This window comes from Bufo bufo, chromosome 4, assembly GCF_905171765.1.
Source record: "Bufo bufo chromosome 4, aBufBuf1.1, whole genome shotgun sequence".
NCBI classification, from domain to species: domain Eukaryota; kingdom Metazoa; phylum Chordata; class Amphibia; order Anura; family Bufonidae; genus Bufo; species Bufo bufo.
Genome location: NC_053392.1, coordinates 612,488,328 through 612,499,553, shown reverse-complemented (window position 1 = coordinate 612,499,553; position 11,226 = coordinate 612,488,328). Strand labels below are relative to the sequence as shown.

The window sequence follows — 11,226 nt, the reverse complement described above, 5'->3', positions numbered from 1 at the left end:
AAAATTTAGAATTTTTAGGAGCAAAACAGTAACAATGCAGTTACATGACAAGAATCTGTATAACTAATCATATGCTAAATAGTTGCAAGTCCAATTTATTTATGAGATAGCTGAGATGATTGTCTATAAAATCATGGTAGTCTCACGTTCGAAGCTGTAGTAAATGGTGAGATATGGAGCCTGAAAGTCAAAAGTTGAAAACATTGTTAGCCTTTTGCTCTTCAGTCTAGTAGAACACCGAAATATTAACTATACATTGAAATATGGAGATTGCCGACACCAGCCCTCAGATATTTGTGGCAGGTGCCAAACAGATGAATGGAGTGGCATAATCCTTTAAATGACAAAGAGGCCTACTTCTTAATGGGTTAAGATTTAATATACGTGCAATATAAAAAGGTTAAAGGTTCTATATCCACTGCTATTAAAAACATCTACCAATAACCCATGTATGTGACTGATTACATGCTAGTGACTTCATCAAAGATACTATACCTACTATGATCAAAACAAAATATCTACTATTGATTCATATTTGTGACTAATCAACTGACTGTGACATCATCAAGGGTCCTTTAGAAGTAAGATGTGGCGGGTACAGATACGTTAATGGTTGGGGACGTATGACTTGTATTCTTTGTTATAAGGTTCATGTAGTATGATGTCATGCAGACATCAGAATGCATTGTTAGGCAGCAGGTCCTACAATGAAGCTCCACACCTGCCACAGTCCCTATAATCTGAACATCACAATGGTTTCTCCCCTGTGTGAGCCCTCTGATGCTTAACAAGTTCTCATTTCTGGCTAAAAGATTTCCCATATTCCGAGCATGAAAATGGCTTCTCCCCTGTGTGAGTTCTCTGATGATTAAGAAGAGATGTTTTATGGGTAAAACAAGCTCCACATTCTGAGCATGAAAATGGCTTCTCCTCTGTGTGAATTCTTAGATGTTCCACTAGAAATGATTTCCGACTTAAACATTTCCCACATTCGGAACATGGAAATGGTTTTTCTCCTGTGTGAGTTTTCTGATGTCTATCAAGATCAGATTTCTGGCTAAAACATTTTCCACATTCTGAACATGAAAATGGCTTCTCTTTTTTGTGAGTTCTCTGATGATGAAGAAGAGTTGAATGATGGGCAAAACATATTCCACAATCTGAGCATGAAAACGGCTTCTCTCCTGTGTGAATTCTTAGATGTTGCACAAGATATGATTTCCGACTAAAATGTTTCCCACATTCTGAACATGAATATGGCTTCTCTCCTGTGTGAGTTCTCTGATGTCTATCAAGATCTGACTTTTGGGTAAAACATTTCCCACATTCTAAACATGAAAATGGCTTTTCTATGTTGTGAGTTATCTGATGGCGAATAAGAGTTGATTTATGGGCAAAACAGGCTCCACATTCTGGGCAGGAAAATGGCTTCTCTCCTGTGTGAATTCTTAGATGTTCCACAATAGATGTCTTCTGACTAAAACACTTCCCACATTCAGGACATGGAAATGGCTTCTCTCCAGTGTGAGTTCTATGATGTCTCTCAAGATACGCTTTTTGGCTAAAACATTTCCCACAATCTGAACATGAAAATGGCTTCTCTTGTTGGTGAGTTCTCTGATAATGATAAAGAAGAGCTGATTCCTGGGTAAAATATATTCCACATTCTGAACACGAAAATGGCTTCTCTTCTGTGTCAATTCTTAGATGTTCCACAAGAGATGATTTCCAACTAAAATATTCCCCAGATTTTGAACACGGAAATGGCTTCTCCTCTGTGTGAGTTATCTGATGTATATCAAGATCTGATATTTGACTAAAACATTTCCCACATTCTGAGCATGAATATGGCTTTTTATCTTTGTGAATTTTCTCATATAAATAAAGATCACATTTCTTTTTAAAATCTTTCCCATGTGAAAATATTTCCTCCCATCTATGTCCAGTTCTTGTTTCGACAATGAGTGATTGATTAGCTGAAAGCATCTTGTGCCCAGCAGTATCGGTGGATAGATCTTCACTGTGAAGGACTGAAGGTACATTAGGAGTTATTGAATTATCTTGTGTGGCATTGTTATCTTCTGCTTCATTAGATAAATGGAGATGTTCATTGGAGTCATTCATCCCATCTTTACCTGGAAAACAAAACCAAAATGTAGTTATTTTAAAAATGGAATTAATCTTTTTATTACTTTTTTTTAATTATTTTGATACCATAGCAAACAAGGAAACAAAGTACATGGGGCATGTAGGAAAACAGGATAATGTACAATTCCAGTAGCTAAATCACAAAAAGAAAGAAAAACTATATAAAAAAAAAATCATAAGGAGAATTTGTCAGTGGTTCTACACCAGTATTCTGGCACAGAAAAGTAAAAAAAAAAAAAAAAAAAATGTTTGCACAAGCCACTTTTTACATGAAAAATTATGGCTTTTTCCTTATTTACACCATGCTCACCACTCAAAAAGTTGACAGGGTCTATGGCCAAAAAGTTATCCCAGAAAATTTGTGTAAATTCCACTTCAAATCTAGATTTCAGTTTCTGAGATGTGTCAAAAATATTACTCTTAGGAATTTCATTGTATTTTTTAGCAGTGGACTTTCCTAAGATCAGCATATAAAGCACTAGTCTTAATAATTTCCCCCTATAGTGTTCATGAGATCTTTCTCTGCAGAGGTCCCAGAATATAATCCCTTGAAAAGACAGTGATTCTATCCATCCAAAAAGTATAAAAAATTCAACAAATCCCACAAAAAGGTATATACAGTAGATATCGAATACTGTGAATCGATTCTAAACATATCAGATTTAATCCAAATTTTACAAAAATTAATCTGCCAATTGAATCCAAAGCTTTGGCGGTTCATTTCAGATGAATAGCGCAAAAACATTGCCATAGCCATTTTACTGTGGAAATTTACAGGGAAAATGGGAGGAAGCATGAAGATGAAGGATCACATGACACTGGAGGGGGGCTTGCCCTGATTGGCTCAGAGGCTGACAGCCTAATCAGCCAATCTGGGGATAGGATTCTGGCAGGTCGTTTTGCTCTGAACATGCAAAACGCCAATCTGTGCGCAGCTTTCGATCTGAAAGCATCTGTTTTGGCTGTGTCTGCCAAAGAAAAATTGCAGACACTAGCTGGCAATCTAGGTGCGTTGAGGAGATTATAGAGATACAATTAGGTAGATTTGTTTTTTTTTATCAAGGAAAACATAGAGAGTGAGGGACTGATCACTTAGAGTTGTGTATTTCATAGAGCTTCTGGCAAGTTCTGCATTACAAAATCCTGGATCATTCTGTAAATAGAGAGCCAGCTAGCCTTTTTTTGTAAAAACCTGAAGTTTCTACAGTTCACAGGCTTACTGCTAGCACCTCCATCATCAATAGCATACATACTGCTGCAAACAATGAATCTATCATTTGTAATTTGTCATATCATCGCATTTCAGTAACGCGTAGTATTACTTTAACATACTTTTCATTTTAAGCAAATGCGTTATACTGCAATAACTGCATTAGTAGACGCATTTTACTTAAAGGGGTTGTCTGGGTTCAGAGCTGAACCCGGTCATACCCATAATTTCACCCCTGATGTTAGCATCAGAGCATGTCATGCTCCGATGCGCTCCTTTGCCCAGGGCAAGGGCTCTTTTATTTACAATAACAAACTGCCGGGCGGAGGCTTCCACCCAGCAGTGTGTTCGGTGACATCACCGGCTCTGATGGGCGGGCTTTAGCGCTGCCCTATCCGTTTTACAGGCTAGGGCAGCGCTAAAGCCCGCCCATCAGTGCCGGTGACGTCACCAAGCTCACTGCTGGGCAGAAGCCTCCGCCAGGCAGCCCTATGGAAAACCTGGTTCGTCACCGGAACTCCAGAAAATGCCTTCACCCTGCGCAAATTAGTGCAGGGCAAAGGAGAGCATTGGAGCATGAACTGCTCCGATGCTCAAGTCAGGGAGGCTGCCTGGGTAAAAATGGGGATATGTCCGGGTTCAGCTCTGAACCCAGACAACCCCTTTCACATGTTGTATTATGTCAAGATAGCATGCAGTTACAGAAAATGCATTTTACTGCAACAACTGCATTAATATACCTGTTAGTGCTTGCATTTTACTGTAATAACTACATTAGTGTAGTTAGCGAAAACATTGTATTACCTCTAGATACCATGCAGTTACAGCAAATGCATTTTGCTGCATTAGCATACCCGTGTTAATGAATGCATATTACTGTAAAAACTGCATTAGTATTCACATCTTGCTGCAATAACTGCATTAGTAGTCCTGTGTTAGTGAACATGTTGCATTACTTCAAAATACTGTGCATTTTACTGCAATAACTGCATTATTACTATTTTACATTATTTTCAATACCAGTGTGTAGTGTGTTTGTAGAAGTGTAGGGACTAAATTACTGAAAAAATACTTGCAATTTTCTTACCATATAATAATAATAATAATAATCTGTGTATCAAACCTGTGACTTTACATTTTTATAGTCCTCATAATAAAATGTCTGGTAAACAGAAAAGTGGAAAGTGAAAGACCTATGCCTCGTCATCTGACAGTCAGAATGTGGGTAGTAGTGCAAACAGGAGTATCAGTAGTTGTAGCAGGCCACAGTTCTCCCTCACTTCCAATAGGCACATTATTATTATTATTATTATTATTATTATTATTAATAACGACAAATAGGATGAGATTGTGGACTCCAGAGACCACGCTACATTTTTTACGGAAGAGTAAAAATACTCCTCTTACCATTTTTGAGGAGTATTTTTAGCCGAGGAGGAGTACGTAATTTGCAGTAATTCAAATACATAATACGTACGCCTACACCTGTTCACATTTGCGTTGGAGGCTGTGTTCATGGCCTCTGTCGCAGATTCTGTCAAAAAGACCAGACAAAAAGCCTTGCATATAGGACTTTGAAAAAGACAGCATCCCGAACAGAAACTGAATGCACTCCATTATAGTCAGTGGAGTCTGTTCAGCTCTGTTCCCGTCAGTTATGTGCCCGATCCAGCACTTCCATTATTTTCGGTGTTCTGTTCATCTAACAGAGTAGAACAACAGAAATAAATAGCGGTGGGATGAAAGTGTCCTCCCGTCATACAGTCCCATGTAAATAACCACCCCCTCCCGTCAGCTTCTCCAGCATACAGTCCCATCTAAATAACATTGCTCCCCTCCTTCCAAGATAGGGGTCTGGAGTATATGCACAGCAGGTTATCATAGCCAAGTGATAAAGTACAGGGAAGATCCACTATATTGGACTGGACTTTTTCACTTGGCTATAACAGCCTGCTGTGCATTCACTCCTGGCCGGTCAACTTATAAGAAGTCTGTGGGTGCTCTAATGCCACTCTGTAATAACTCGGGGGTTGCATGGAGCTGTAATAAGCCACCTATATATAAATAAATATTTTTTGGGGCACTCTCTTGTCTGTGCATGTGCAGGGATTTCTTTTTTTAGATACTGTACAATTTAGACAGAAAAAATCGATAGCATTCCCGAGTGGCAGAGAAACTCCAGGCAGGCCCCCTGTCTAACATTAAAAAGTAAAAATCCCAGAGAAGAAATAAAAAACAAAGATAAAAAGATCCTGCACGATGTGATAAATAAATATGCTGATGTCCATGGCTACTTTTATGAAAAAATCACAGAAAACAGATAATAATGCACTAACACAATAGATGCAAACATTATATATGGACTAAGCCCCCACACACTGATATGATAAAATCTGAGACTCTCAGCCAATATATTTTGATCAAAACACATCTGTGCCCATCTACCCGCGCCAAGGTGGTCTCAGTCAGGCAGGTCCTACCCTAAATCTACCTATGCTGTTGGGCATCTACCTTCAGGAGAGCGGACTCTGCACATAGTCACAGAGAAGATAAAATCCGAGACTTTTTTTTTTATTATTATATCAGAGTGATACATATATACTAACACAATAGATGCAAGCATTATATATCACTGTGCATTATCTGTTTTCTGTGATTTTTATATATATATTTTTATTTTTTTACACCCCTGCTGAACTCTATAACGAGGAGTCTGAAACGCTCAGCCAAGCGTTTATTAGACGCCTTAGACTTTTTTTTAAGGAGTAAAATTGTCTGAACAGGTGTCTATGATGTTTGTACAGCCATTATTGCGACCTCTGGTGGACTCCACTGCAGGATTATGTTGTGGTCACCTCTGAGTCTGACACAATGCCTTGGAGCCAGGGGTCACATCATTCCATTTTCTCCTCTTTCTAGCAGCCCCTAAAAAACGTCTTTTAGTTGCATCATCTCTATCTTCACTGCCCCTTTTTAGTGGCAACAAAACCTGACATTCTATGGGAGACACTGAAGAGAACCTGGACTGGATATAGTCCTAGGAGACCTTAGCGTGTCATACACAACTTTTCAGTGTCGAATTCATCAAAATAAACGAAATCAAATCTGTGACAAATTAGTTCAAATTGGCCCCTAAACGAACTTCAAGAGGTTTGCTAATTAACAGTGGCTCTGTTGGATCTTATTTTGATATATCCTAGAAGTCCAAAGCTTTAAGATCTTTGAATGCTGGGCCTACTTCACTAATCTATAGAAAACATACACACAGTGACTGAATACATTGTCTATATGTGATGATCAGATGATGGGGAATCTGACTCTCAGGACTGTTCTCCCCTCTACAGTCATGGAAGGTCTCCTCTTACCCGGTGATGTGAGGGACTGGTGATTCTCCATCATGACGTCCTTGTACAGATCCTTGTGTTCTTCTAAATACTCCCACTCCTCCATGGAGAAATAGACAGCGACATCCTGACACCTTATAGGAACCTGACAACACAAGGATACAGTCATTACCAGACCCCTCCCTTGCCGTTATTGTATAATGTCCCAGCATTCCCAGCAGCGCTCACCTCTCCGCTCAGCAGCTCAGTGATCCTGGTGGTAAGTTCTAGGATCTTCTGCTCATGTTTCAGGGAATGAGGTGGAGGCTCGGTGATGGGGCTCTGGGTCCTGCTCCATCCTCCTGACACACGGGGTGTCACACACTCACCAGACGACTTCTTCACTACTGTGTAATCCTGTGTATGGGGAGACGTCGATCACTACAGAGATTCTAAGAGTCCTTCACCTTTCCAGACATTTCCCTGGTTTATTACTAGAGATAAGAGTGATGTCATGTGAAGCTCTCACCTCTCCAGTTATCAAGGAGATGATCTCCAGGGTGAGGTCTAATATCCTTGCAGCCATGTGGTTTCTGTTCTTCTCCATCCTTGGTGGGTCATTGATGGACAGGACCATTGTCTTTAAAAAGTAGAGTCCTGCACCTAAGGAACCTGAGGGAAAGAAGGAGGACTGAGAGCAAAATCACATTTGGAAGAAGAACATCTTACATGAAGTAAAGGGTCTTATTCCTTTAAACTGGCGTATTACCAAATACTAATATTATACGTATCTGTTAAACTAATGTGCACTATAAGTGGCTGAACTGTATCTGGTCCTTAAAGCCCAAAATAACCCAGACCTGACCCGTCTGGTCCAGGAAGATAGACTATGACTCTTTTACATGTAGACAGTCAGCACCGAGGGGGGGGGGGGAGGGGTGAATGAGTATCTAGTATTAAATAAATTGATGTTTTGGAGCGGGAAGAGTCGGATCTTGTTGCTGAGATGAATCTAATGATCCGACTCACTAACTACAGCTGGAATTCCCATCACTGACTCTGCAGTCTAGGAGATCTCAAAGCCTCACCCCCTCCAACATACAGTCCCATGTAAAAACATATGTTCAACACCCTTCAACAACAATCCCATGCAAAAAAAACATCCTTGCTGCCCCCCCTACAAATAGTGTCATATAAAAACATCCCTGCAGCCCTCTCCGACATACAGTCCCATGTACAAAAAAACATCCATGCAGCCCCACCTCGAACATACAGTGTCATATAAAAACATCCCTGCAGCCCTCTCAGACGTACAGTCCCATGTAAAAACATCTCTGCAGCCCCCTCCAACATACAGTCCTATGTAAAAACATCCCTGCCACCCCCTCCGTTATATAGTCCCATGTGCAAACCCTCAGTCTCTTGTCTTCATCTGAATACAAAGAAAAAGCACAGTCCTGTAATGGTCCTGCATATGTCATTGATCACATGACTGTGACATCATCAAAGGTCCTACAGCCACTAACATTTACAGCGATCACATGACTGTGACATCATCAAAGGTCCTACAGCCACTAACATTTACAGAAATCACATTCAACTGATCACATGACTGTGACATCATCAAAGGTCCTACAGCCACTAAAATGCAATTCAATAAAGCTTTATTGGCACGTCTAAGTAAAACATTTAGCATTGCCAAAGCAAAAGAAATAATAGGTATTGTGGAGGGGGGTTTGCTGCGGGAATTAAAGCAGGTGGATGTTGGGTTAAAGGGGCAGTATGGGGGTATAATAGTCCATGGTGTCTCATCTTCCTCTCAGTTGGTGACAGGTAGAGATTTATTGGGCAGCGATCTCCCATGTAACTGATCACATGACTGTGACATGATCAAAGATCCTACAGCCACTAACATTTATATCTTTTCCATGTAACTGATCACATGACTGTGACATCATCAAAGGTCCTACAGCCACTAACATTTACATCCCTCCCATGTAACTGATCACATGACTGTGACATCATCAAAGGTCCTACAGCCACTAACATTTACATCCCTCCCATGTAACTGATCACATGACTGTGACATCATCAAAGGTCCTACAGCCACTAACATTTACATCCCTCCCATGTAACTGATCACATGACTGTGACACCATCAAAGGTCCTACAGCCACTAACATTTATATCTCTCCCATTTAACTGATCACATGACTGTGACATCATCAAAGGTCCTACAGCCACTAACATTTACATCCGTCCCATGTAACTGATCACATGACTGTGACATCCTTTAAGGTCCTACAGCTGAGCTTAGAGTAAGGTTGTCAGAAAGAGGTCCTCCTTCTGGAGTCCATAATCTAGTCTGATTATTCCTCAGTCTGAGAATGCTACCTGCTCACATAATCTTAGGTTTTGAAATTTTGTTACTTCGAGCCCGAAGACGTGCCAGGGAAAGACGCAGGCGTCAGTTTCGGGTTCACCAAATGAGTTTAACACGAATGCGCAGTGGAGGACCTTCAGAGCTATACCATAAGCTCCGATCACATCCCAACAAGTTCCTCGACTACCTGCGTATGTCTCTAGAAAGTTTTGATTATCTAGTACAACGTATCGAAGCGACAATACAGAGACAAGATTCTTATTACAGAAGATTCATTCCTCCCCCTGAGGGTCTCATGGTGACTCTAAGGTATGAACAACATTGAAAACAAAAACATAGTGATTTGTGTTTATTGGACTATTATAATATATATTTTTTTATATTTTTTTTATTCAGATTTCTGGTGACTGGAGAAAGTTTTTCATCCCTTCATTCTCAATTTGGGATGGGAATACCTATTGTATCCTCCATAATCACAGAAACTTGCCAGGCCTTGTGGGATTCCTTATGTGAAGACTTCATCCCACTTCCCACAACACAGCAGTGGCTGCAGATCGCAGAAAAATTTTGGGATGTCTGCCAGTTTCCCAATTGTGCGGGTGCTTTGAACGGCAAACGCATTCGGATTCTAAAACGGTCGGGCTCTGAATCTGAGTGTGTTTCTTATAAAGAGTATTTTTCGGTTGTTGTCATGGCCGTTGTAGATGCCCAATATCGTTTCCTTGCAGTGGACGTTGGTGCATGTGGGAGAACCAATGACTCGTGGTTGTTAGAGGATCTTTTAAACGATAGCTTTGGCTTGCCAGCACCAAGACCGCTCCCAGGTACCGAAGGACCGCCAATGCCCTTCGTTGTTGTTGGAGACAAGGACTTCCAGATGTGTCCTAACATGATAAAACCCTACTCTAATCGTGGACTCAACTTCAGCAAAAGAATCTTCAACCACAGATTGACAAGGGCACGGAGAATTGCAGAGTCTACTTTCGAAATACTGTTTAGAAAATGGGGAATTTTGAGTACACCTAGGCATCTAAAGCGAGACACGGTCGACGATATTGTGCAGGCCTGTGTGGTGTTACACAATTTTCTGATCATGAAAAAACCTCTACAGGATGACCTACAGTCTGATGATTGTGGTTTGCAGAGTTCCCAAAATTGGGATCCAAGGTCGACCATTGCTGGTAACTCCATGAGGCACAACTTTGCAGAATATTTTATTTCTAAGGCCGGCTGGGTGGACTGGCAGGACGGAATAGTGTGAAACAACCATACACAGCGTATTCATATAGCGCCAAGATATTCAGCAGCACTTTACAATCAGGGGGGTTCATGTATAGACTCGTAAAATAAGGCTAGTTTCACACTAGTGGCAGGGGAGTCCGGCGGGTGAACAGCCTGTCGGATCTAGTCCTGCCACTAGTTCACGTGTGCCCCCGGACTGCTGCTCCCTCCCTACTGACTATAATGGGGGCGGGGGCGGAGTTCCGGCGGCAGCGCACGGCGAGAGTCAGCCGGACTAAAACTACGACATGCAGTACTTTTAGTCCGGCTGCCTCTCAACATGCGTTGCCGCCGGAACTCCGCCCCCGCCCCCATTATAGTCAGTGGGGACGGAGCGGCAGGACGGATCCGACAGGCTGTTTACCCGCCGGACCTAACATAGTAACGAGCACGAGAAATAGAACTTACAATCTATGAGGAGACGGGTGACCTAGAAGGCGACAAGCGCTTGTTTTGTACAACATAAAGACTAAATAGCTAAACACTATCTAAAATCTTAGGCAGGTTATAATGCTACTACTGAAAAAATGTGCGGTCTATCTTCAGAGAGAGAGAGCACGGTTGGGGTTTGGGATGGTGGTGGGGGGGTCACGAGAGTTTTCATTATCGCTGATGTGGTTTGTGTGGTAATTTACTTTGTACTATATGTAAAAATAATAAAAATATGTTAAGTGTTATGTGGCCTGGTATATTAAAACAAACGGGTTCTGCAACTTTTTTTTTTTTTTTACTGAGGATCTATCCTGTGAATAGGTCATCGTTACCTGATAGGTGAGGGTACAACACCCAGAAACTCCACCGATCAGCTGTTTGGGGCTCATTCACACGATGGTATGTACGCTGTTCCCCTGTTGCAGACCGCAAATAGCGGTCCGCAATGC

At 41.2% G+C, this 11,226-nt stretch overlaps 2 protein-coding genes across 2 annotated transcripts; one reads left to right on the top strand and one right to left on the bottom strand.

The window, feature by feature from the left end:
• Positions 1-392: 392 nt before the first annotated feature.
• LOC120999372 (zinc finger protein OZF-like) lies at positions 393-6,958 on the bottom strand. Its single transcript, XM_040430242.1, has 3 exons — positions 6,931-6,958; positions 6,724-6,847; positions 393-2,135 (listed from the first exon to the last, which is right to left on the bottom strand). The coding sequence occupies exons 2-3, from the start codon at positions 6,806-6,808 to the stop codon at positions 796-798; spliced, it is 1,425 nt and encodes a 474-aa protein (XP_040286176.1). The 5' UTR covers positions 6,809-6,847; positions 6,931-6,958; the 3' UTR covers positions 393-795.
• A 2,061-nt stretch (positions 6,959-9,019) lies between these two features.
• LOC120999712 lies at positions 9,020-10,466 on the top strand. The gene is made up of 2 exons (XM_040430735.1): positions 9,020-9,373; positions 9,461-10,466. The coding sequence occupies exons 1-2, from the start codon at positions 9,069-9,071 to the stop codon at positions 10,323-10,325; spliced, it is 1,170 nt and encodes a 389-aa protein (XP_040286669.1). The 5' UTR covers positions 9,020-9,068; the 3' UTR covers positions 10,326-10,466.
• Positions 10,467-11,226: the final 760 nt, after the last annotated feature.